Genomic DNA, 26,863 nt, shown 5'->3' with positions numbered 1-26,863 from the left:
TTCTTCAAGAATTTTTCCTGTGCATTTACAACTTGGCAAAGTGTTTATTTAGCATAAGAGGCCTAGCTTTCAGCCTATCTATGCATTTGACAAGCCTTTCCCACTAAGCTTAGTCATTTCTAGCTTTTGATTTAAAGTGAGAGATGTGACTCTCATTCACTCAAGCACTTACATGCCATTGTAGGGTTATTGGCCTAATTTCAGTATTCTATCAGGGAAAAGAGAGACCCAAAGAGAGGTAAAGAGACAGGGGAATGGCTGATTGGTAGAATAGTCAGAATACATATGATATTTATCCATTAAATTTGCCATCTTATGTGTGTGTGATTCATGGCGCCCCAAAATAATTATAATAGTAACACTAAAGATCACCAATCACAGATCATCATAACAGATATAATAATAATTTTTAAAGTTTCAAATATTGTGAGAATTACCAAAATGTGACACAGAGACATGAAATTAGCCCATGCTGTTGGAAAAATAGTACTGATAGACTTCCTCAATGCAGGGTTGCCACAAACCTTCTATTTGTAAAAAATGCAATATCTGTGGCCAGGCGTGGTGGCTCACGCCTGTAATCCCAGCACTTTGGGAGGCCGAGGCAGGTGGATCAGAGGTCAGGAGATCGAGACCATCCTGGCTAACACAGTGAAACCACATCTCTACTAAAAATACAAAAAACAACTGGGAGTGGTGGCAGGCTCCTGTAGTCCCAGCTACTCCAGAGGCTGGGGCAGGAGAATGGCGTGAACCTGGGAGGCGGAGCTTGCAGTGAGCTGAGATCACGCCACTGCACTCCAGCCTGGGTGACAGAGCAAGACTCCATCTCAAAAAAAAAAAAAAAAAATGCAATGTCTGCAAAGCACAATAAAATGCAGCACAATAAAATGAGGTATGCCTGTATCTAAAGTTGCCAAGCATTCCCCAGAGAGCGTTGATCCTCCAACCTCTGAATTCTGGGAATAGAGTTTGCCTGGGGAAAGTAGGTCTGGTAAGGTTGAGGGTAGACTTTGTGGTTGGGCATTCCCCTTGAAAGGATAGATGTAAAAGGAGCATAGGGAGATCTGATGGTCCCATGGAAATGGCAGGGTTAGAGACGGAATGGCTCAGGTAGACACTAGGGGAGGGAAGGAGGAGTTGGGTGAGTCTGAAGTAGCCTTAGTGGCTAGAAAGTCATTTGGTGTATATAGAGGAACAGGGGCTATGTATTCTAGCCATTGAATTATTTTTATTTTTAATGTTATTTATTTATTTAGAGACAGTGTCTTGCATAATGTTGCCCAAGCTGAAGTGCAGTGGCACGATCTTGGCTCACTACAAACTCCACCTCCTGGGTTCAAGCGATTCTTGTGCCTCAGCCACCCAAGTAGCTGGGATTACAGATGTGTGCAACCACACCTGGCTAATTTTTGTATTTTTAGTAGAGATGGGGTTTTGCCATGTTGGCCAGGCTGGTCGTGAACTCTTGTCCTTAAGTGATCTGCCTGCCTTGGCCTCCATAGGCATGAGCCACCACACCTGACCTAAGGTATTTTTACATTGAGTATTACATATATTTGTGATTTTAACCTTTGTAGGGGAGTATATTGAAAAAAAAAACAAAAACAAAAACAAAATTTTTTTTTGTTTTCTAACACAAAAAATGACATCTGGTATTATTAACTTCTTGTATCAGAATACTTGTCAACATTTATTTTCAATATATTTTATGTTGTCAAGATTCGGGAAAGAGAAGAAAGAAGGAAGAAAGAACGTGAAGAAAAAGAAGAATATGAAGCTAAGTTAGAAGCTGAAATGAGAACATATAATCCCTGGGGAAAAGGTGGAGGTGGTGCTCCTCTCAGGGATGCAAAAGGAAATCTGATAAGTACGTTATTTCCACTGACTTGTTTTTAAAATAAGCTAAATTATTTTTAACTTTTTAAAAGACTGGGGAGTAGAAAAAAGTAGGAATCTTAGCCTCTCTATAGCAAGGTATGATGTAACTTAATGCATATGAGGTATTTTAAGAATAAATATAATAACAGAGGCTAGAAAGCATTTCTTCTTCAGAATACTATTCATTTGTTTTTATTATAAATATTTCATCCTCTGATGTTGATAACCCAGCTGCAGAGAAAAGCTCCTGTTAGTTGATAAGTTTTTACTGAAACTGGTACTTAGAATATTTTGTTTCCTCATAAAAATGATAAAACCTGTATTACAATTAAAAAAAAAATAAACTAGTAAGATGTCTTAGAAATAAAGGATCTAAAACAGTTTTGGGAGGGGATTTTGTGTTTAATTTATATATGCAATGTACCTGCTCATTGCAAGAATTCCTTTGGCAAAAAGAAGACATGATCATAGAAACTTTCTAGCAAGTTTCATAATTTTTTGATTTATCTTTCAATTATGTACTCTCAGAAATGTTTGATCTAGTAATCACACAACAAATACTTCGAAAGAGTGGCTTTATACAACTTGTTATATGCAGTTGTCTGTTGGTAACCATGGGACATTGGTTCCAGGATCTCCTGTGAATACCCAAATCCATGGATGCTCAAGTTCCTGATATGAAATTGGTAAAGTGTTTGCATATAACCTACACACATCTTCCTGTATACTTTAAGTCATCTCTAGATTACTTGTAATACGTAATACAGTGAAAATGCTATGTAAATAGTTGTGATCTTGTATTAATTAGGGAATAATGACAAGAAAAAAAGACTTTTCACATGTTCAGCGCAGATACAAGCATCCATTTTTTTTGTTTTTTAATGTTTTCGAATTGTGGTTGGTTGAATCCGCAGATGTGGAACCCGCAGTTACAAAGGGCTGTTGTATATATTAGGATGGTCTTTGTTTAGCGTTTAGTTAAGCAGAATAAAAGTAGATCAGAGATACACATTTCATGTTCTTTAGGTATTATATGTTGTAGGAATAGATGAGTGATAGAATTGGAAGATTGGATGTTGAGTTAGAATTCTTATGTATTGCAAAAATTTTCTCCCATTCTGTAGGTTGCCTGTTCACTCTGATGGTAGTTTCTTTTGCCATGCAGAAGCTCTTTAGTTTAGTTAGATCCCATTTGTCAATTTTGGCTTTTGTTGCCATTGCTTTTGGTGTTTTAGACATGAAGTCCTTGCCCATGCCTATGTCCTGAATGGTATTGCCTAGGTTTTCTTCTAGGGTTTTTATGGTTTTAGGTCTAACATTTAAGTCTTTAATCCATCTTGAATTAATTTTTGTATAAGGTGTAAGGAAGGGATGCAGTTTCAGCTTTCTACATATGGCTAGCCAGTTTTCCCAGCACCATTTATTAAATAGGGAATCCTTTCCCCATTTCTTGTTTTTGTCGGGTTGGTCAAAGATCAGATAGTTGTAAATGTGCGGCATTACCAGAATCTACAATGAACTCAAACAAATTTACAAGAAAAAAACAAACGACCCCATCAAAAAGTGGGCAAAGGATATGAACAGACACTTCTCAAACGAAGACATTTATGCAACCAACAGACACATGAAAAAATGCTCATCATCACTGGCCATCAGAGAAATGCAAAACAAAACCACAATGAGATACCATCCCACACCAGTTAGAATGGCGATCATTAAAAAGTCAGGAAACAACAGGTGCTGGAGAGGATGTGGAGAAATAGGAACACTTTTACACTGTTGGTGGGACTGTAAACTAGTTCAACCATTGTGGAAGTCAGTGTGGCGATTCCTCAGGGATCTAGAACAAGAAATACCATTTGACCCAGCCATCCCATTACTGGGTATATACCCAAAGGATTATAAAACATGCTCCCATAAAGACACATGCACGTGTATGTTTATTGCAGCACTATTCACAATAGCAAAGACTTGGAACCAACCCAGATGTCCAACAATGATAGACTGGATTAAGAAAATGTGGCACATATACACCATGGAATACTATGCAGCCATAAAAAATGATGAGTTCATGTCCTTTGTAGGGACATGGATGAAGCTGGAAACCATCATTCTCAGCAAACTATTGCAAGGACAAAAAACCAAACACTGCATGTTCTCACTCATAGGTGGGAATTGAAAAATGAGAACACATGGACACAGGAAGGGGAACATCATACACCGGGGCCTGTTGTGGGGTGGGGGAAGAGGGGAGGGATAGCATTAGGAGAAATACCTAATGTTAAATGACGAGTTAATGGGTGCAGCAGACCAACATGGCACATGTATACATATGTAACAAACCTGCACGTTGTGTACATGTACCCTAAAACTTAAAGTATAATTAAATAAAAAGAATTCTTATGTATTATGCCTTTGCTTGTTAAATATTGGTTTTTTTTGGAAGATATATTTGAGGCCCACTTTAATTTACTTTAATTTAATTAATTAATTTTTTTTGAGACAGAGTTTCACTCTGTCACCCAGGCTGGAGTGCAATGGCACCATCTTGGCTTACTGCAACCTCTGCCTCCAGGTTCAAGCAGTTCTCCTGCCTCAGCCTCCCAAGTAACTGGGATTTATAGGCATGCACCACCACAACTGGCTAATTTTTGTATTTTTATTAGAGACAGGGTTTCACCATGTTGGTCAGGCTGGTCTCAAACTCCTGACCTCAGGTGTCCCACCCACCTCAGCCTCCCAAAGTGCTGGGATTACAGGTGTGAGCCAATGTGCCCAGCCTACTTTAATTTTAATAGCTCTTTTTTTCTTCCCAAAAGATTTGTTCCTTTCCTATCTTCACCTCATGAATAATTTTCTCACAGTTTTGAAAGAGTGAAACTCTTATTACTTTATTGATGAAATGATTTTAGATGATGCCTAGCTAACATTTCTTATTTTAATAGATAAATGTTTACTTGAAAGTATATTAGAAAAACACTAGTTTTCCATTTATGAATAGTGCTATAATATTTTCTTTTAACTACAGGTATTAAAGTGAAGGTATTAGTCCAGGCATTTAATGGAAAGTGCTGTAATAAACCCAAATTCTTAGAAGCTTAAGGCCTGTCTTGTTAGCATCTACTTTTGTCCCACTCTGATGCTGTTTGAGTGGTTCTCCTCCAAGAAGTGACTCAGGGATCCATTGTTTCATTCCTTCATTTTAGAGTCCTTTTCTTCTTGTCCAGGGACAAATTGAGGATTTTGCTGGGGCCTGGCCTGGATGTGGAGGAAGATCACTTTTGCCTTCATTCCATTGTTCAGACCTAGTTATAGGTTCTACCCTAACTGCCTGGGAGGCTGGGAAGTTTAACTTTCTTTATGCTCAGGAGAAGGACATGGGATTAATAGCCATATGGGCAATCTTTGCTACAGTAAATTTAAATTATAAATTGATAGAAATAACTAGTTACCATGAAAAATGTGCTTAACTGAGTGAAACATTGGGATAGAGCAGTTTTCTAAAATCTTACCTCTAAGATTATTTCTAGTTCAAACAATACAATTATGGTGTTCTGTATGCCTTTAATTGGTGGAAGTGAGTAGGATAAATTTGGGTTATTGAGTTATAAAACATTATTTTAAAATTGCTTGACCTAGTGAGCATGGAGAAAATGTTTCCACATTATTTTAGAATTGCGTGACCTAATGAGCATGGAGAAAATGCTTCTTAGATTTCAATTTTTAACAGTAATGTTTAGTTGGCTTATTTAATGCCGTCTTCATGCCATGAAATAGAAAAGGCATACTATTTTATCAAATACAGTATAACTCTTTTAATGATATTTTCAAAGCAAGTAAACTCATGACTTAAAGAGTATCAGTTTATTTTGTATGTGGATGCTACATTTTATCTTTATTTTTATTTTTTGAGATGGAGTCTCGCTCTTTTCCCCAGGCTGGAGTGCAATGATGCAATCTCAGTTCACTGCAACCTCCGCCTCCCGGGTTCAAGCAGTTCTCCTGCCTCAGCCTTCCCAGTAGCTGGGATTACAGGCATGTGCCACCACACCTGCCTAATTTTGTGTATTTAGTAAAGACGGAGTTTCACCATGTTGGTGGTCTTGAACTCCTGACCTGAGGTGATCCACCCACCTCGGCCTCCCAAAGTGCTAGGATTACAGACATGAGCGACTGCACCCAGCGTAGCTACTACATTTTAGAGAAGGCGGGAACATTACATTTGAAATAGGTAGTATAGAGCAGTGTGATGACTAAGACCATATAACGTCTGTTCATTATCTTGGCTAACTTTAATTCTGCTGCTGACTTTTCTAATTACTCCTGTTGTTCTTTTTTTGATCTTTTATTCCAAATAAATTAATAAAATTGAACCTTAACACTGCACCCTTATCTTACCTCTTTAAGAAGATCTCTTTATAAGGCATAGTAGTTACTAATGAAATATAAAAATGTGTTATTCATGCAACTGTAAAGTATCACCCCTTTTAAAATAAATATTTCTCATTTTAATTATCTGTACAGTATTTTATTCTGTTGTCTTTCTCAGTTCTTTATTTATTAAAGTTCTTTATTCAGGTTTTTATTTGAAACTTGATGTGAAACTGTCCATGTCAAATGTTAAAATGTATACACCAAAAGAAAAATGTCAATAAAAATAAATTAAAAAATAAAATTAAAAACCACTTTGAAAGATGATATCTCATAGTTCCAATTGATTAACAGGATGATTAGTTAGTCAGTTCTCTTACTTACTCGTCCACCCATGCCAATCTGTGATCTTGTTTCTGGCATGAAAATATTGCCTTTTTTCTGACATTTGTATTTTAGCATAGTGTTTCTGAGATTCTTCCATGTTGTTGCATAAGTCAGTAGCTTATTTTTTTTTATTACTGAATAGTATTGCATTGTCTGGAGGTACCACAGTTGTTTATCCATTTACCAGTTGATAGATATTTGGGCTGTTTACAGTTCAAGGCTATTATAAATAAAGCTGTTAGAAACATTCACGTACAGATCTTTGTGTGAACATAAATTTTTATTTCTTTTGGGTAAGTGCCTAGGAGTAGAATTGCTGGGTTGAATAGTAAGTGTTTAACTTTGTAAGAAACTGCCAGAACATTCTCCAGTTTTGTTGTGTCATTTTGCATTCCTATCAGAAAAGTATGAGGTTTCTAGTTGCTCTGAATTTTCATCAGCACTTGAAATTATGCATCTTTAAACTTTTAGTTATTTTATTGAAAGTGCATTGATACCTCATTTAAAAAAAGCTTTTTCTATTGTGAAATTAAGACCTAAAAGAGTTGCAAAGATGGTGTAGAGAGTATCCTTCACCTTGTTTCCCCTGACGTTAACGTCTTAGATAATCATGGCACAATGATCGAAATTAGAAATTAACCTAGATACAGTGCCGATAATTAAGTTACATACGTTGTTCGAATTTTACCAGTTTTTTTTTTTCTTTTCCTAATGTCCTTATTGTATTTTATTTAGGCTCTAGTCCAGGATCCTATAATGCATTTAGTTCATGTCTCTTTAATCTCCTCCAATCTGTGAAATTCCTCTTTCTCAATCTCTCTGTCTCTCTCTGTTCCATTGCTCTATATGTCTATCCTTTTGCCCGTATCAGAGTCTCTTGATTACTATAGCTTTGTAGTAAGTTTTGAAATTGAAAAGTTTGAGTCCTCCAGCTTTGTTCTTTTTTTTCAAGATCTGTTGACAACTCAACTTCTTCACATATTTTACTATCACTATAGTAATATAATAATATTATTTAGTAATAAGTTATAGTAAGTAAATAATGTTATAGTAAGTAATTATTACTATTACTATTACTTTGTCATGTCAAGCATGGTGGCATTTTCATTGGGATTCCATTGACTGTATAGATAATATTGGAACAGCCAGCATCTTAATAATATGAGCCTCTTGATCCATGAGTGGGAAGTGTATATCCATTTATTGCTTCTAGTTAATTTCTCTCAGCAATATTTTGTAGTTTTTTTGCAGATCTTGTGTATATTTTGTTAATTGTTTCCCTAAATATTTCATGTGGTTTGAAGCTATTTTAAAATGTTACATTAAAAAATTTTTAATCCATTTGTTCATTGATGGTCTATAGAAATACAGGTAAATTTTGTATATTGTCTGTAGTCTGTGTGCTTGCTATTGTCTGTAGTCTGCTTGCTAAACTCACTTGTTTTAGTAGTTTTTTTGTAGATTCTTTGATTTTTAATGTAGGCAATCATAGCATCTGTCAGTAGAGTTAGTTTTACTTATTTCTTTCCAATCTGATGCCTTCTATTTATTTTAATTGCGTTTTACACTGTTTTAGAACTTCAGTACAGTGTTAATAATTCATGAGCACAGACATCCTTGTCTTGTCTCTGATTTCAGATGGAAAGCAATCTTTCACCATTAAGTTAGCTGTAGGCTTTTAGTTGATTTTTCTTTTATCCCATTGAGGATGTTCTATTCCTTGTTTGCTTAGAGGTTTCATTGTGAGTGGATGTTGAATTTTGTCAGGTGCTTTTCTGCATCTATTGAGATGATAATGTGGTTTCTTTACCCTTCTGATGTATGGTAAATTACATTGATTGATTTTTGAATATTCAACCAATCTTGCATTCCTGGGAAAAACCAAGCTGTATTATTGTCTTTCATATGTCTTGTAGAATTTGATTTGCCAGTATTTTGTCAGAGATTTTTGCATCTAAGCTCATAAGATATGCTGGTTTTTTATTTCTTTATAACGTTGTCTGGGTTTGGTATCAGGGTAATTCTGGCCTGATAACATGAATTGGGAAATGTTTTTTCTTTTGTTTTTTGTTTGTTTTTTGAGACAGAGTCTTGCTCTGTCACAGAAGCTGGAGTACAGTGACATAATCACGGCTCACTGCAGCCTCGACCTCCTGGGCTGAAGCAGTTCTGCCACCTCAAGTTCCTGAGTAGCTGGGACTACAGGCATCTACCACCATACCTGGCTAATTTTTTTTTTATTTTTTGTAGAAACAGGGTCTCACTATGTTTATGTTGCCTAGGCTGGTCTCGAACTGCTGAGCTCAAATGATCCTCCCACCTTAGCTTCCCAAAGTGCTGGCAATACCTAGGTGTGAGCTACATTGCCTAGCTGGGAAATGTTTTTTCTGTGTTTAGAATTCACCAGTGAAAGCTGGGTGTGGCGGCTCACGCCTGTAATCCCAGCACTTTGGGAGGCTGAGGCAGGTGGATCACAAGGTCAAGAGATCGAGACCATCCTGGCCAACACGGTGAAACCCTATCTCTACTAAAAAAAAAAAAAAAATTAGCTGTGTGTGGTGGTGTGCTCCTGTAGTCCCAGCTACTCGGGAAGCTGAGGCAGGAGAATCATTTGAACTCAGAAGGTGGAGGTTGCAGTGAGCCAAGATCGCGCCACTGCCAGAGCAGGACTCCATCTCAAAAAAAAAAAAAGGCATTCACCAGTGAAGCTATCTGGGTGGGGAATTTTCTTTTTGGGAAAGTTTTAAACTATGAATTCACTTTATTTAATAGATAAAGAGACATTCAGTTTATTTCTTATGTGAGCTTTGGTCATTTGAATCATTCAAGGAAATTATTCATTTTATTTATTTATTTATTGGCATAATGTTCATAATATTTCTTTTTTATTCTAATGTTTGTAGGATCTGTGGTGATGGCTCCTCATTCATTCCTGATATTTGTAATTTGTATATTCTCTTAATCTGGCTGGCTGGATGTTTATCAACTTTATGATGTTTTCATAGAATCAGCTTTAGTTTTCATTGATTTTTTTCTCTGCTTTTCTTCTTGTTTCAGTGATTTTGCTCCTATCTTTACTATTTGCTTCCTTTAGTTTGCTTTGTGCTTACTTTTCTCCCTTTTTCTAAATTCTTCTTTTTTGTTTGTTTTGAGACAGAGTCTCTCTGTGTCGCCCAGGTTGGAGTGCAGTGGTGCAATCTCGGCTCACTGCAACCTCCGCCTCCCAGGTTCAAGTGATTCTCCTGCCTCAGCTTTCCAAGTAGCTGGGACTATAGGCACACACCACCACACCTGGCTAATTTTTGTATTTTTAGTAGAGACGCGGTTTCACCATACTGGCCAGGCTGGTCTCGAACTCCTGACCTTGTGATCTGCCTGCCTCAGCCTCCGAAAGTGCTGGGATTACAGGCGTGAGCCACCATGCCCAGCCCTCATTTCTAATTTTTTAATGTCGATGCTTAGATTATCATTTGAGACCTTATTTTCTGTGCATTTAAGTGTGCTACACATTTCCCTCTGAGTACTGTTTTAGCTGTACATCACAAATTTTGATGTGTTGTTTCAATTTTCATTCAGTTTTCTGATTTTCTTTGTGACTTTTCTTTGACCCCCATTAGTTATTTGGAAGTGGACTTAAAAAATTTCCAAGTATCAGGGGATTTTCCAGAGAGCTTTCTTTTATTCAATTCTAGTTTGTATTCTGTTTTAGTAAGAGAATATACTTTTTTTTTTTTTTTTTTTTTTCCGAGACAAGGTCTCGCTCTGTTGCCCAGGCTGTAATGCAGTGGCACGGTCATGCCTCACTGCAGTCTCAACCTCCCTGGCTAAAGTGATCTTCTCGCCTCAGCCCCCCCCAGTAGCAAGGACTACAGACACATGCCACCATGCCCAGCTAATTACAAACATTTTTTTTTAGCGACAAGGTCTCACTGTTTTGCCCAGCTGGTCTCAAACTCCTGGCCTCAAATGATCCTCCCACCTCAGCCTACCGAAGCATTGAGATTACAGGCATGAGCCACTGCACCCAGCTGGAGAGAATATACTTTTAATGACTTAAGTGTTTTTAAGTTTATGAGATTTGTTTTATGAGCCATCAGTTAGAATTTTACTCTCTATATATTTTAAATTAGGTTAATTTTGATATATGTGTTGTTAGTAGTGCTAGGGTTGGGAATTTTGCTTAGCTCTCTGAATTAGGTCATTATAAAACAGTTTCTGTGTCAGCCATGAATTGCTGAATAATCCTGGGTTTATAGTAACATTTAACATATCTCAGCCCTTCACAAAATATATTTTGGTATGTATTTTCCACCAAAGTAAAAAGAGTAGCAGCTAACTTGTGAAGTTAATTAAAATTAATTTTTTTATAATGAGCTAATTCACTCAGTGAGGAGCACATAAGTGCTCCTAATTTTATATTGAATGTTATGATGATTTACATTTAAAATAAAGTCCTGTCTTTGCAGGTGACAAATTACACTCTTGACCAAAGTGCCTTTTTTAATTTTCATTTTTTAGCTGATTTCAAATCATTTATTTTTACCATCTCACAGAAAGACAGAAAAGGAGTGGCCAGTTGCCAAATCATTTTTCCCAATAAAAAGCAATATGGATTTGGTTTGCTTGCTAAATCTGATAGTCTTAAATCTTAATAATTATGTACTCTGATGAAATTAATTTTCTCTTAATATAAATATGTTGAATATTATTCCACTTGAGAAGTCTATATATAATCAACAGTAAATTATAATGTGTTATCGAAGTTTGCTTACATATAGGGTATCTCCTAATGTATGGTTTGTGTAGGTGACTATCAAACTAAGATTGCATTCCCTAAGCACTCACTAGTTTGGCAACACAGCTGTATTTTGTAGATTATTTCAAGAATATCTATCTGCCTTGCCAGTCCTTGGCACTTGGGAATTTTCTTGCAGTCACCTTTTTCTGTGGTTTCACCCAGTCCCTTCTCTTTGCCTTCTTTTCTATTTATTTCTTCTTTCTACCTCTGAACATGCTTAGGTCACTTGTATTAAAACACAAACAAATGCTTCCTTTACCATATAAAACACATTCAAAAAGTAGTCCATGCTTGTTGCTGTCACTTCTTACCACCCTCGTATCGGCTATTTATCCATAGTATAACATCTAGCTTGTACGCCCGCCCCCCACCACCCCATGCCACATTGTCAACAAAAAGCCTGATGACCTAATTTCAATTCAATGATTTTTACTCATCTTTTATCTTCTTTGAACTGGCTTGACAGTTCCTTTTTTTCCGTAAGTCCTTTGTATCCTCCGAGATGCTGTCCAGACTTCAGCTAATATTTATTGGATGTGCATTATGAACTAGAGTTAGACTCTGCTAGGTTTGTGAGCATGATCTTTCTTCTAAGGACTGTCATCTGACCTTGTGTGTTTCTCATCCCTTCATCCATTCTCTTCCATGTCATCTCTTTTACTCCTGTGTTACTCTTTAGGTCTTTCCTACAGATCTTTAAATCTTTTTCTTTGCCCTCAACCATTTTTATTTTTATTTTTTTTGAGACAGAATCTCACTCTGTCACCCAGCCTGGAGTGTGCAGTGGTGTAATTTTGACTCACTGCAACCTGCACCTCCCCAGCTTAAGTGATCCTCCCACCTCAGCCCCCCAAGTAGCTGGGACTACAGGTACATGCCATCATGCCCAGCTAATTTTTGTATTTTCAGTAGAAATGGGATTTCACCATGTTGCCCAGGATGGTCTTAAACTCCTGAGCTCAAGTAATCCACCCTGTTTGGCCTCCCAAAGTGCTGGGATTATAGGTGTGAGCCACCATGCCCGGCCAGACTAATATATTAATCCCACTTCTGTAACAACCAAAACTGCCTCCATTACCTTCTACAGAATAAAATTGAGAGTCATTGACATGTGTTTTAGGATATTCCAGAATAGGTATCCATTCTCTGGTTTCCAGTCTTATTTGCCATTGCTCTATTACATGTGTTTTATGCTCTAGTCTAGCTGGACTACTTTAATGTTGCCAGAACACTCCTCATGTTTTACCCACTTGGAGTGCTTTCTCACATTGTTCTATTTCTCTATTATGCTTTCCTACTTATCTTCATCTGTGAAGCTCCTATACACTTTCCAAGTCCAAGCTGCCCTAAATATTGTAACAGAATGTGAACCTTCCTGATTCTGAACTCCCATTCTCTTTTGTAACATTTATGTATTACTTGCCATGTTCTATCTGGAATTCTAATTGTGATTCATGTTCAGAATACATTCTTGAATATAACAGGCTTCCTGATAAATACTTCTTATATCCAGGTTTAAGTTCACTTTCAGTGCTGCCATAGTGTTCCAGTTTTTTGGTTTGTTTGTTTTATGGAAAACAGGTACTTTTTATTTTATTAACGCTTTAAGTTCTGTAATCATTCAGTTCTGTTTTTGAGACTGGTTGTTTGACCCAATTCTAGGTGCTCAGATTTTTGCTGTATTAGATATCTATTCTATGTAATGAATTAACCCAAAACTTGGTGTTTTAGCATGATAAACAGTTATTATCTTGCAGTTCTGAGGGTTAGAAATTTGTGAGTGGTTTAGCTGGGTGGTTCTGTCTCAGGCTCCCTCATAATGTTGGAGTCCAAGATGTTGACCATGGCAGTAGTCATCTGAGGCTTGATGGGGGCTGTAAGATTCATTTTCAATATGGCTCCCTCACATGGCTCAGGAGGCCTTGGTTCCTTGTCATATGGACCTCTCCATAGGGCTTCCTTAGTGGCCTTATGATATGGCAGTTGGCTTTCTTCAGAGTGAATGATCCATAGATAAGCAAGGTGGAAATAATTTCTTTTATGAGGTAGCCTCAGAAGTCATATACCATTATTTCTGCAATATGCTAGTCATAAGAAGTGAGTTATTAACTCTGGACACCACTGAAGGGGAATGGAATTTAGCTTTACCCTTTGAGGGAGGATTGTCAAGTAATTTGTGAATATATTTTAAAACTCCACTCAATTATGTGTTATTAGGAGACCGATGACAGGTAAATTTCACTATGAGTTGTTTTAAATTGTTGCTATATTTTTTCTATATTAAAGAAATTCTAAGTTCTGAAGTAACATAGATACTGTTAATATGGTTTTTATGTTTTGTTAAAGATTTATGTATCCTTAATTTATCTACTAATTGAGATTATTTTTAAGGGTTATTTTTTGAAAATCTTAAAAGTTTTGATAATTTTGTTTCTATTTTCAGGGCACCAACATATCATTGAATTATTCCCAACTTTGTCCTATTGTTTTTCTTTCTGACTCCCTATTTTAAGAAAATATATTTTGCATGCCAATTATAGAAATGTGTTTATTGAAATAAATGGCTTATTTTTTCCTCTCAGCTGATTTGAATAGGATGCACAGACAAAATATAGATGCCTACCATAACCCAGATGCAAGAACATATGAAGATAAAAGGGCTGTTGTATCTCTAGACCCAAATTTAGCCACTTCAAATGCTGAGAACCTAGAAGATGCTGCAAATAAAAACTCAGGTTTTTAATCACATTTTTTTTTTTTTTTTTTTTTACATTTCTGAAATTGTTCAGTAACATTTCTGTTCTGTGACTAAGTTCTTATTGGGATCTTGAGAATTTGGCTATTCTGATACAGCAAGCATAACACACTATTCATAAAATACCTTTTCTTCATAGTTACTTTGAAAAAAGGTGAATAGGGAAAGGTTACTTCTTACTACTGTGTTTCTTCTCAGCTTTGTAACTTGCTATGTATCCTTTAGCTGCTGCTAACATTTTTATTTTGCTAGTGGGGGACATTTCTTAAAATCAAACACTCTTTTTACACACATACACAATTTGCATCTTATGTCCATAGCTGTTTGAATTAGTGAAGCAATATCATTGTGATATGATAAATTGTACAGGGAAATTCATTTTTTGCTTGTGTTAGTAATCATTTACCCTCCCTTGTAAAACAACAGTGTACAAAGAAATGAAGCAATTTTTTTTTTTTTTTTTTTTTTTTTTTTGTGAGATGGAGTCTGACTTTGTTACCCAGGCTGGAGTGCAGTGGCATAATCTCAGCTCACTGCAACCTCCACCTCCTGGGTTCAAGCAGTTCTCTACCTCAGCCTCCCAAGTAGCTGGAATTACAGGTGCCCACCACCATGCCTGGCTAATTTTTGTATTTTTAGTAGAGATGGAGTTTCACCATTTAGCCAGGCTGGTCTTGAACTCCTGACCTTGTGATCCATCTGCCTCCACCTCCCAAAGTGCCGGGATTACAGGCATGAGCCACTGCCTGGTTACATGCCTCTTAACTACTTATCTTTGATTTACTATTAATATCCTTTAATCAAAAATTCTGTAAGATGAAAATTATTCAATATCTTTTTTTTGACATACCAGGAAAAGTTGTCAAATATGTTAAATTGTGTTATGTATTTAAAAATAAAATTTAATACACCACCTCACACTATATTTTGATGCCTATAAAACTGGCCATTTATTCATTACAAAATTCTACTTTGTGCTTTCACAGAGGTTTTGATTTTAGACTAGAAAAGAACTTTTCATTAGGAAGTTCTAAAATATTTGTGACTGATCATGCAGTCTTTTTTGTTTTTAACCTTTATTTTTGGCTAAACAGATAAGTGAAGTGGGGAGCTGTGATTAGAGTCATAGCCCTGCATCTTTCAAGGCTTTGATGGTAGCACACGTATCTGTAGCCTCTTTGAACACTTTAAGAGATGGATTATTTACCGTTTTCATGGGCAGCTTGTACCAGTGTTTTCTAATTATGAGAAAATGCTTTCTTTGTTCTACAATAGATTTTATCGGATCCAGTTTTGATTTTTAGAGCACTAAAATTGGAACCTTTGATTTTGACAATATTATTGATTTGGCTCTTTTAATTTGTAATAGTGTGTGGTAAGAACATCAGAACACCTTTTCATATTATTGTTGCTAAGAGAGAATTTTGACTTCTTTCTGATATTTTTCTCATTTGCTGCTGCTTCTAGAAGTCTGTATTGAGATCTCAGTGCCATACAGAGTCTTTCTCTACCCTTTTCTTCCATACCTGGTATTGTTTGTAGTTCTGGCTCAGCCTAGAACTTTCACTATCTTAGTAATAACACTTTTTAGCCATCTACCTTTGCACACCAAGCAAAAACACCAGAAAATCAACAGTTTCCATGATCCCTTCCCAAAAGCATAAGCCTGATGATTAAACATGCACAGCAAAATCTGTTGCCTATAGCCTTTCTGTACCACTGCCAGGTTTTTATGCTGGTATTGTTGCCAAGATATTCTGTTTTAAGTGTGGCTCCAGTGGTGCAATCAGTTAGCACGCAGTACTTATAAGATATTCTGTTTTAAGAATTGAATAAAAAAACCATAAAATGTTTAAAACTTCCCTTTTTTTGTGAATTCAAATTCCCAAATTAGACTTTCCTTCCCTAATAATTAATCGGCTGGGCACAGTGGCTCACGCCTGTAATCCCAGCACTTTGGGAGGCTGAGGCAGGCGGATCATTAGGTCAGGAGATCGAGACCATCCTGGCCTACCTGGTGAAACCCCGTCTCTACTAAAAATACAAAAATTAGCTGGGCGTGGTGGCATATGCCTGTAGTCTCAGCTACCTGGGAGGCTGAGGCAGGAGAATCGCTTGAACCCGGGAATAGGAGGTTGCAGTGAGCTGAGATCACTCCACTGCACTCCAGCCTGGCGACAAGAGTGAGACTCCATCTCAAAAAAAAAAAAATCAATTAATCTAAAATTTTCTCAAGGCAAGAAATGATTCAAAGCCACCTAATTTTGTGCTATGCCATATATATGTGTATGAGTGCATGTGTGTGTATGTGTGTACAAACAGACACACATATCTTTGCATATATGTAGCATTTGATACTTTAAAAGCCTGAAGGAGCTTGAATATAGCCAAAAATTGAATGTTACAACATGTGTTTAAGTTTCCTTATCCTCTAATATTTTATCTTCATTAGGTTTGTTTCTGATGCCCTTTATAATGTTCATTAATTTTTCTTTTATGGTTTTTAGATGAGCTGTGGCTTATGAAGTCTAATACGAATTTGGCTTAAATTTATTTTTTTGGCTTATTATCATGCCAAGATACATTTCTGCTTTCTTTGTGTGTAGCAAGTGTTTCCCTATGATTTTCTTTTATAGTTTATTCATTTCTAAAAGGACTTCTCTTGTCTGTCTCTAATAATATTTCTTCTCTTATTGCCCCAAAGGTTTAGAATAGGAGTGAGCATCACGGTGAAACATGCTACTCAAGTTTGTTTTGCTAATCAGCTTTTCCACCACAGCATAAAATTTAAAAGAGCCTTCAAGGTGTATATTTAGTTTGTTTTCAGTAGGAAAATTTTCTAGAGGGAAAAAGTATTCATAATGTTTAAGTATTGATTTGGCTTTCTGCCAGTCTGTTCAAATAAGCATTAATAAATTTAAATACAAAAGCAAAATAGACCTGAGTGACAGCTGAACTGCAAAGCAATTTGCCTATACAAAACTACATGTGAGAAATACATGCTTTAGGCTGGGCACGTTGGCTCACGCTTGTAATCCCAGGACTTTTGGAGGCTGAGGCGGGCAGATAATCCTGAGGTCAGGAGTTAGAGACCAGCCTGGCCAATGTGATGAAATCCCGTCTCAACTAAAAATACAAAAAAAAAATTAGCCAGGCGTGGTGGCACACGCCTGTAGTCCCAGCTGCTTGGGAGGCTGAAGCAGGAGAACAGCTTGAACCTGGGAGGCAGAGGTTGCAGTGAGCCGAGATCATGCCACTGCACTCCAGCCTGGGTGACAGAGCAAGACTCTGTCTCAAAAAAAAAAAAAAAAAAAAAAAAAAGAAAGAAATACATGCTTTAGTTTAATGGTATAAAGAATGAGTCAGAAACTCAAAAATAATATAAAAAGTTATGTGAGGCTTAAATTTAAATGTCATTTTTTCCCGTCTGCATTCAAAGAGACTCTAAGGGTATAATTGTTTTTCGAATTGCTTTTATGAAATAATTTTTTCCATTCCAAGAATATATGATACTATTTATAGGTAATATATGCTAAAAAATTTTTGTTCATGTTTATATCTCATTAATTTGATAGTTTTAAAAATAAAAATGATTACAATAATTAAGACGCATTCTAATTTGTTAAATATGTTTTTCAGAGCTGACTTTCTATTCTGTCATTTAAACTATTGGGAAGAATTTTGAAATTACTGATTTTTAAAAATAATTTTAGAAAATTTTAAATATATGTTACATAATACATTTTAATATGTTAAGCAATATTCTTAAGTAAAGGATAGTCACATACTGAAGAATGTAAATATGTACTTTTTTTCTCTTTATAAATTCTATTTTAAAGCCTTTGTTGCAATGAGGGTTGTTTAAGCTGTTAGCTTTTATGTTTCCTTTGTATCTTTCAGGTATTATTTGATTTTTTTAACTGTTAATTTTATTTTAGTATTACCATTTTTCTTTCTCTTACTACTGTTCATCTGATCTTCAGATTCTAATCTCAACCTTCCCCTTCTGATTTTAGTCTTTGGACTTTTTTTTTTTTAAATGAATTTATTAGCAAACTGTGCATTCTTTAACTGTTACATTTTCTAAGCATTGGCTAATAGTATGTTTTTGCAAAATATTTCTTTCAAGGTCATATGCAAACACAGAGCTCTCCTTTTGCTCGAGGGAATGTATTTGGTGAGCCTCCAACTGAACTTCAGATTAAACAGCAAGAATTATACAAGAATTTTCTTCGTTTTCAGGTGAAATGCTATTTGATCAGTTTCAAAGTTTCATGAGATTTTAATAAACAAAACTTGCAAAGATTTTCTCCAGGATAAATACTAAATTCTAAAATGCCATACTGTTATCTAAAATATCTAATTTATATCAGATCAGATATCAGTAGTACAAAAGTTATTTCATTTCAAGGAAATAAACAGATATATTAAGTATAGTAGTTGACTTAATCTTTATTTTATTAAATCATTAATTTTTTTTATTTTTTTGAGACGGAGTCTTGCTCTGTCTACCCAGGCTAGGGTGTAGTGGTGAGATCTTTGCTCACTGCAACCTCCGCCTCCTGGCTTTAAGTGATTCTCCTGCCTCAGCCTCCTGAGTAGCTGGGCCTACAGGTGCCCGCCACCACACCCAGCTAATTTTTTGTATTTTTAGTAGAGATGGGGTTTCACCGTGTTAGCCAGGATGGTCTTGATCTCCTGACCTCGTGATCTGCCTATCTTGGCCTGTCAAAGTACTGGGATTACAGGCGTGAGCCACCGCACCTGACCAATTTTTGTATTTTTAATAGAGACGGGATTTCACCATCTTGGCCAGGCTGGTCTCGAACTACTGACCTCAAGTGATCTGCCCGCTTTGGTCCCCCGAAGTGCTGGGATTACAGGTGTGAGCCACCACGCCCAGCCTAAATCATTAATTTTAAGTCAAAGAATGCTGAGATTTTAAAAACTGACTTACTAAAGTACTCATCTATTAGGCAGAGAATGCATCTTTCTAGATATTTGTAAGTTATTAGAAAATAAATAGATTTTTTCCAAACGATTTGATATTCTTGACTTATTACAGATTGTGAATAAATAAAAATTAGATTTAAGATAATCACAGTTTACAATTATTTGCCCCATTTATGTATATAAGTAAATAGCATTTAACATAGTAGAAATGCCCAGACTATTCGCAAAGGAAAACACTTGAACATCCAGTGTTTATGAAGCAAACAGACTTACTCCCATACTGGGTGTACCCTGGGCTGAGTCCTAGGGATGGAGCCTGAGATGAGTGTGAGATGCTTGCCCATGAGGGACTCACAGTTTCTTCTTTCCCTGCCTCCCTCCCCTTCACACTCACACTTAGATACCAGTGTCAGATTAATCTTATGGCCTGGTTAATCCTCCTTTGATACAACTTTTCACCTGCTATTCTTCTTTACTCAAAATCTGGTGGTATCTTTTCTTTGCCTACAGAAATTAACTCTTGAACCTAACATTTAAGGTTATGTAATCTAACTCCAAACTCTTAAACAGATGCCCTCAAACATATCTTCTTTTTAATCCTAATTATTCTTGACTCTTAAATAAGGCAGTGACGTAATGGATATAGCCTTTAAGGATGATTGATATTAGGCTGGGTGTGGTGGCTCACACCTGTAATGCCAGCACTTTGGGAGGCCAAGGTGGGCAGATCTCTTGAGCACAGGAGTTTGAGACTAGCCTGGGCAACACGATGAAACCCCATTTCTACAAAAAATTAGCCAGGCATGGTAGTGTGTACCTGTCACCCCAGCTACTCAGGAGGCTGAGGTCGGAGGATTGTTTGAGCCCAGGAGGCAAAGGTTGCAGTGAGCCAAGATATGCCACTTTATTCCTGCCTGGGTGACAGAGTGAAAAAAGGATGATTGATGTGACATCACTATTTAAGATACAATAATAGAGGATTAAAAAGACTGGAAGTAGGGATATTTTACTAGCGTGGGTGACAGTGGAAATGGATGGAAAGTCCTTTTTAAGGTTCAACAGAAACAATATAGATATTAAATGTGAGAATCTGGTATCAGAGGTCCCAGTATTGTGCACTCAAGTCAGGTAGCAGCAAGTTGAGGGTTCAGAGTCCCTGTTGAACGTAAAGGACCGTGTGGTATATTGACCACGACAGCAGTTCAGAATTTAAGTACTTCCTCTAATGCTTAGCAGTTCTTACCATAGTCTAAGGTAAGATTCAGCCAAAAAAAAAAATCTTACAATTGTATAGCCTTTTATTGTTTTTAAGATACTTTTACGTATAGTATCTCATCAAACCTCAGATTTCTCTAAGAGAGGCTTTATTATCTCTGTTTAATAACATACAACTAATACACAGACTAACAGGCTTGCCCAGGGTGTCACAGCTAGCAAATTGTGAGGCCATTGCTTGAACCCAACTCTCCAGACTTCAAGTGTAATATCTATGGATATCACACTTCTATTTATAGGATTCACTAGGAAGTCTTTACCTCTAGAAAAAGTATGGTAATGGGGGAAGCTTTAACTATTTTAGTTTCAACCTTCAGTTCTTCCACCCTGTCAACCCTCAATTTATCTGTGAATGGATTGCTTTCAGATGATGGTTTTTTAATTTTTCTTTCAGCAGTCTCTTAAAAATCTCTTCTCCCACCTCAAACAAAACCTAACATGTAATTCTAAGAAAATGTAAAATAGATCAATGGTATTTATTATTACTGTCAACAATATAATGTCAGATAAAAAGTATCTAAAACTTTTGTTAAAACAAATATTATAAAATCTTCAAATCTGTGCACAAAGTTGGTAAGAAATTAGCCTGAGGTCTGTACAAGTAAGTTCTACATTTAGCTCAAGTTAATGCATCAGAAGTCTTCATGCTGTTAAAATTTGGTGAATATTAATAACACTTGTGAATGTTTGACATTTTTAATCACAGCTTTAAAAATAGTTAACAAATAAAATATTTTTAAGAACTCTGAAGCATTTTTGTGTTATGTAATTGGAAAACCATGACAAGAAGATAGCTTTCTCTGCTTTCCAGACCAGAAAGCTGTTGAACAACTGTCTAGCATTCCTGTTGGCACTGAGCTTTGGCTCCATTAGGTGTATGATCCATTGATAGCTTAAAAATTCGTATTCTTTGATTTTGATGGAAAAGTGACCCCTGTGAATGTGATTTTTTTTTTCCATGGAGTAGGAAGAAGGGGGAACTGAGTATTGAATATGAAATTTTGATGAGTTATAAATGATGTTTTCTTTAGGCATATTGGACTTGAAGAAGTGATTGCATGCAAATTGCTAACTAAAAGTACTAAATATTAGGCTTGTGCATATTTAATAATGTTGTGAGAAAGAAGTGTTAGAAACAGCCCTAGTATATAAAATCATAGGATATGTTAGAGGATTAAAGTTCTCTTTTTTTTTTTTAAAGACGGAGTCTCACTCTGTTGCCCAGGCTGGAGTGCAGTGGTGCAATCTCGGCTCACTGCAACCTCTGCCTCCTGGGTTCAAGTGATTCTCTTGTCTCAGCCTCCTGAGTAGCTGGGATTACAGGCACACGCCACCACGCCTGGCTAATTTTTGTATTTTTAGTAGAGACGGGGTTACACCATGTTGGCCAGGCTGGTTTCGAACTCCTGACCTCAGGTGAGCCACCGCGCCTGGCCAGAATGAAGTTCTTGTAGCTCAAAAATTAACAGCACTAGATAGAGCAACCTTGAAGCTAGAGGAAGTACAGACAAGAAAAACAAAAATATGCTGAGTAGTATGATCCATACCTAAGGATAACTAAAATCTGTTGATAACCTTAAACCAGAGACATGAATACCTGGTTCCCGTGCTGCCGTTCTTCCCTGCCTCACTCACTGGGGATGTGGACTATCTATCTCTTAGGGCCTTCTTTCCTGCAAATCTTAGGCTCTAGAGTACTCAACGCTACAGACTCCAGGTAGCATGCAAGATGAAACTTAATTGTGAGTCCTTGTGACCTAAATCCTCCTCCACCTAATAGTTTTAGTTCTTTCTCCATTAACCTCTATAGTTAGGAAATAACAAAGGGCATTTGGGAGAAATGGCTCTTGCATTAAAAAATGATTGAATACTAAAATACTAATTTCACTGTTATTTTAGAATAATCAATTCCAAGAATTTTGACATATAATAGCAGCAATCACTATAGAATAATATAATCATGAATTAGTTGCTTAGAACCTTCTATATAGGAGGAACTTTTATGTTCCTTACATTGTTTCACTTAAATTCTTTAAGCACTCCTTTGAGATGTAGGCATTAGTAACTGTTTACCAGAAAAAAGAGAAAACTGAGGACAAGCAAGTTTCTTAAGGTCACACAGTCTGTTTGGTGGAAGTGGAAATTAACTCAAAGCTTTTAACAGTACAGTAAATCATGTAGCCTCCCTGAAAATACAGGAGACTGAAAAATTTAGGAACATGCAAAAAGAGGGTACAAATGTTGAGTTTATATGCTATCAGGAAAAAAATAAGTGATATTCTAACTTTTCAATAGTTTTACAAGATAAATAACTAAGTTTAATTCTTTAGATTGAGGAAAAGAAACAAAGAGAGGAAGCAGAGCGAGAGAGACTGAGAATTGCAGAAGAAAAAGAAGAAAGACGGCTTGCAGAACAGAGGGCACGAATTCAGCAGGAGTATGAAGAGGAACAGGAAAAGAAAAGGGAGAAAGAGGAGGAGGTACATCTTTTTTCCCCATTGTATTTTACTACTTAGTCTGAAGGTGAAATCTTTATTTTGACTTGAAAAGGTATTTCTTACTTATAAAGGAGAACAGTGTTGGAGTACATTTAGAAAATACCAGATCAATATACATTCATTGGATATTATTTTATTAAGGTGAAAGGATAATTTAAGAAAGAAGATAAGTGATGACTTTAAAAAAATAGATGTAGGCTGACTGAAGACTTTATAAAAGATGCCTAATACTTTATTTTTAAGCAGACAACTTACGTTAAAGAACACCATATCATCTCATCTATATCTTTATCTCATTTTATTAGATAAATAAGGTAGCACATTTTTGAATGTACTGTAGAAGGAATATACGGAATGCATATTTTTCTATTTATTTTAAAGCAAAGGCTAAAAAATGAAGAGCATATTCGGTTAGCTGAAGAAAGACAAAAAGAAGCAGAAAGAAAGAAGAAAGAAGAAGAAAAATATAACCTGCAACTTCAGCACTACTATGAAAGAGATAATTTGAATGGGGAAGAAGCAAAGGTAAGTTTCAGACAAAAATGTCAATCAAACCCATAGTTTAACCCACTTTCACTGTGAGAGTTGTATAGTTGTTAGAAAAGGGGAAAAAGAGGAGAAGGTGCTTTTGTTCCTGTTCTGTCTTACTGTTTAGTCTGGGCACAATGTACTGAACTTTCTATATGAGGTACTGTCACTGTGCTTTGTTGGTATTTTCTGTCCATTGAAGGTAATGGATTTACTTACTTCAGCCATTCTTAGTCTCGTTCCCATGGTGTATGCGGTGCCACCCAAGAATATGGTCTGCAGACAGTACAACATGAACTGTTTGTTATGGTTCATGACAAGACTAATGCAGAAAGTGAGAGTTGCCATATATATATATATATTCTCCTTTTTTTTTTTTTTTTTTTGAGACATAATCTCACTCTGTTGCCCAGGCTCTGGAGTGCAGTGGCACAATCTTGGCTCACTGCACCTCCACCTCCTGGGTTCAAGCAGTTCTCCTGCCTCAGCCTCTTGAGTAGCTGGGACTACAGGCACACGCTGTCATGCCCAGCTAATTTTTGTATTTTTAGCAGAGATGGGGTTTCACCGTGTTGGCCAGACTGGTCTCAAACTCCTGACCTCAGGTGATCCGCCCACCTCTGCCTCCCAGAGTGCTGAGATTACAGGAGTGAGCCACCATGCCCGGCCTTCTTTCTTTCTTTCTTTCTTTTTTTTTTTTTTTAAGAGACCAGGTCTTGCTATGTTGCCCAGGCTGATCTCAAATTTTTGGGCTCAAGTTATCCTCCTGCCTCAGCCTCCCAAAGTGGTGGGATTGCAGGTGTGAGCCACCACACCCTGCCTCACAGATAATTTTTTATTGTAAAATTCATCATTTAAGAATTTAAGGTCGAGGCAGGCGGATCACTTGAGGCCAGGAGATCGAGACCAGCCTGGGCAACATGGTGAAACCCTGTCTCTATAACAAATACAAAAATTAGCTGGGCGTGGTGGCAGGCACCTGTAGTCCCAGCTACTCAGGAGGCTGAGGCAGGAGAATCGCTTGAACTTGGGAGGCAGAGGTTGCAGTGAGCCGTGATTGCACTGCGGCACTCCAGCCTGGGTGACAGAGCGAGACTCCATCTCAAAAAAAAAAAAAACAAAAAAAAAAGAAACAGAATTGTTAATTATGTTAATTATGGGAAACTAACAATTTCCCATAATTATATTTCTTGCAATTTCTTATGTTGTTTAAAAATGCTATTTTTTAAGGAATATATACTTTTATGATGTTATTATTTAATTGTAAAGTACCATAAAGTTTTAAATCAGCTTTATCCCATTTAATGCATTTGCCATTCTGAAATTAACATTGCTATCATTTTCTTTCATTTATGTATGTCTGATACATATATTTTTTTGTCTATTCCTTCAGTTTTACCTTTGTGTCACCATATTATTTAGTTAGCTTCTATCTTTAGTTTGTTGAATTTTTAAAATCCTAATCTGAGTTATAATCTTTTTATTTTTATTTATTTATTTATTTAGAGACAGAGACTTGCTCTGTCGCCCAGGCTGGAGTGCAGTGGTGCAATCTTGGCTCACTGCAACTTCCGCCTCCCAGGTTCAAGTGATTCTCCTACCTTAGCCTCCCCAGTAGCTGGAATTACAGGTGCAAACTACCACACCTGGCTAATTTTTATTAGAGATGGGGTTTCACCATGTTGGCCAGGCTGGTCTTGAACTCCTGTCCTCAGGTGACCTGCCTGCTTGGCCTCCCAAAGTGCTGGGATTATAGACATGAGCCGTTGCACCTGGCCTAATCTTTTAAAATAGGGATATCTAAATCCATTTATGTTTAAACTAATGTCTTTACATTAATTGCATTTCTGACTTTTTTGTGTTTTTCTTCCTTGATAGCTTTTTGGTCTTTTGTTATGTGTACTATGGCTTGTTTGCTCCATCCTCTACAGGGATTTAGAATGTCTATGTTGTATTTACAATGAAGTTTTTGGACTATAAGGTTTAATACACTATAAACTGAAATATAGAACCCCATTGTGATCTTGAAAAGTCCCTCATCCATGATGCTGTTGGTGATTAGATCTAGATTTTAGAGGTTGACTTGTATTGCTTTCTAGAAGAAGGATTTTGTTATTTAATTTTTTTGTATTGTCATGGTACCTTTTTATTATTAAATATTATTATTTACTTTTGTTATATTTTTTCTTTTTTGTTGCTTTACTTGAGTTTGTTGATTTTTTAAATCCTAATCTGACAGTCATACTGTTTTAATAAAGATGTCTAAATCCATTTATGTTTATCATAACCAACATGTTTGATCTTATGTAATTGAATTTCTGACTGTTGTAAAAAGCATTTTATTAAATAAAAGCAATAACAATCTAAACTTCTTAGATGACTTTCTTAACTATAAGGGGGTGTGTGTGTGTGTATATATGTGTATGAGTGTGATGAAGCAAATATGCTCTTAAATTTTTTAAATTTTTCAGCACATGAGACAGCCTTCTCCTATAGTTCCTGCTCTTCAGAACAAAATTGCAAGCAAACTCCAAAGACCTCCTTCAGTTGACAGCATCATACGTTCCTTTATTCATGTATGTACTTTCGTTTTTATTTGTTCATCCTAGCTCAGTTATTTTGGATTGGAGGATCGAATGAAATTTTCTTTTTCATTATATTTGGATAGGTTAAATTTTTTCAGATCTGAAATACAGGTGATATCTACAGTAATTTGCCTGCTGCTTCGATTATAACTGATAGTGCTTGGTGCCCTAAAGTTTCTTTTGACAAACCATAATTTAGCCCCTCAAGCTAGCTAGCTGTAGATATGCTCACTAAGTCTGTTATACGTTAGATTGAACTACAAGGAAAAGAGAACATGGAAAATGTTCTAAGATTGATCCTCAAGTTGATGCTTGAAGAATATGCAGGAATTTGCCTTGAAGAGGAGGGTGAGGGATTATCAGCTTGTGGAAAGTCGTGGAGAGCAATGTAAGCTCATGGCACATGTGGAGAATCTTCCATGGTGTGGTCTGGCCTGATGATGCCTGTGCATTAAGGCAGCAGAGGAGGTGGAGGTCAGAACATGTGTGGCATGCTGTACGGAGTGCTAAGAGCTTTGATTTTGTTCCATAGGCTGGTAGATTCCAGACAGGCTAATTAGCAGCATAGGTAAAGAAATGTGTCAGAAGAACATGTTTCTGAATCCCACCCTTTGAGATTCTGATTTAGTAGGTCTGTGGTAGATAATGCTTGGGAATTCATTGTAATATTTAAGTAGGGGAATGACATGGCCACTTTTGTGTAATGTTTTTTCAGGCAATGGTGTGGAGATAAGTTTTGGAGGTGGGGCAAGACTAAGCATGGAGATAAGATGCTTTTGCACAAGTCCAGATGTGAGACTGAGGACCCAAACAAAGGCAGTGACACCAAGAA

At 36.6% G+C, this 26,863-nt stretch overlaps 1 protein-coding gene across 14 annotated transcripts in view; it reads left to right on the top strand.

Annotated features, from left to right (window-relative positions):
- Nucleotides 1-26,863, top strand: part of CSPP1 (centrosome and spindle pole associated protein 1) — a 137,720-nt gene that overhangs the window by 78,070 nt on the left and 32,787 nt on the right. For 10 of the 14 annotated variants that reach the window (XM_030795208.1, XM_030795207.1, XM_030795215.1 and 7 more), the window contains 6 exons: nucleotides 1,723-1,870; nucleotides 14,020-14,172; nucleotides 18,322-18,434; nucleotides 22,751-22,900; nucleotides 23,300-23,443; nucleotides 25,918-26,022. In XM_030795208.1, coding sequence (XP_030651068.1) covers nucleotides 1,723-1,870; nucleotides 14,020-14,172; nucleotides 18,322-18,434; nucleotides 22,751-22,900; nucleotides 23,300-23,443; nucleotides 25,918-26,022 — 813 coding nt within the window. The remainder of the gene's footprint in view (nucleotides 1-1,722; nucleotides 1,871-14,019; nucleotides 14,173-18,321; nucleotides 18,435-22,750; nucleotides 22,901-23,299; nucleotides 23,444-25,917; nucleotides 26,023-26,863) is intronic. The other 4 variants (XM_030795212.1, XM_030795211.1, XM_030795210.1 and 1 more) reach the window with 1 other exon arrangement.

This window comes from Nomascus leucogenys, chromosome 16 (genome assembly GCF_006542625.1).
Source record: "Nomascus leucogenys isolate Asia chromosome 16, Asia_NLE_v1, whole genome shotgun sequence".
Taxonomy (NCBI): Eukaryota; Metazoa; Chordata; class Mammalia; order Primates; family Hylobatidae; genus Nomascus; species Nomascus leucogenys.
This window is presented reverse-complemented; position numbering and strand designations above follow the sequence as displayed.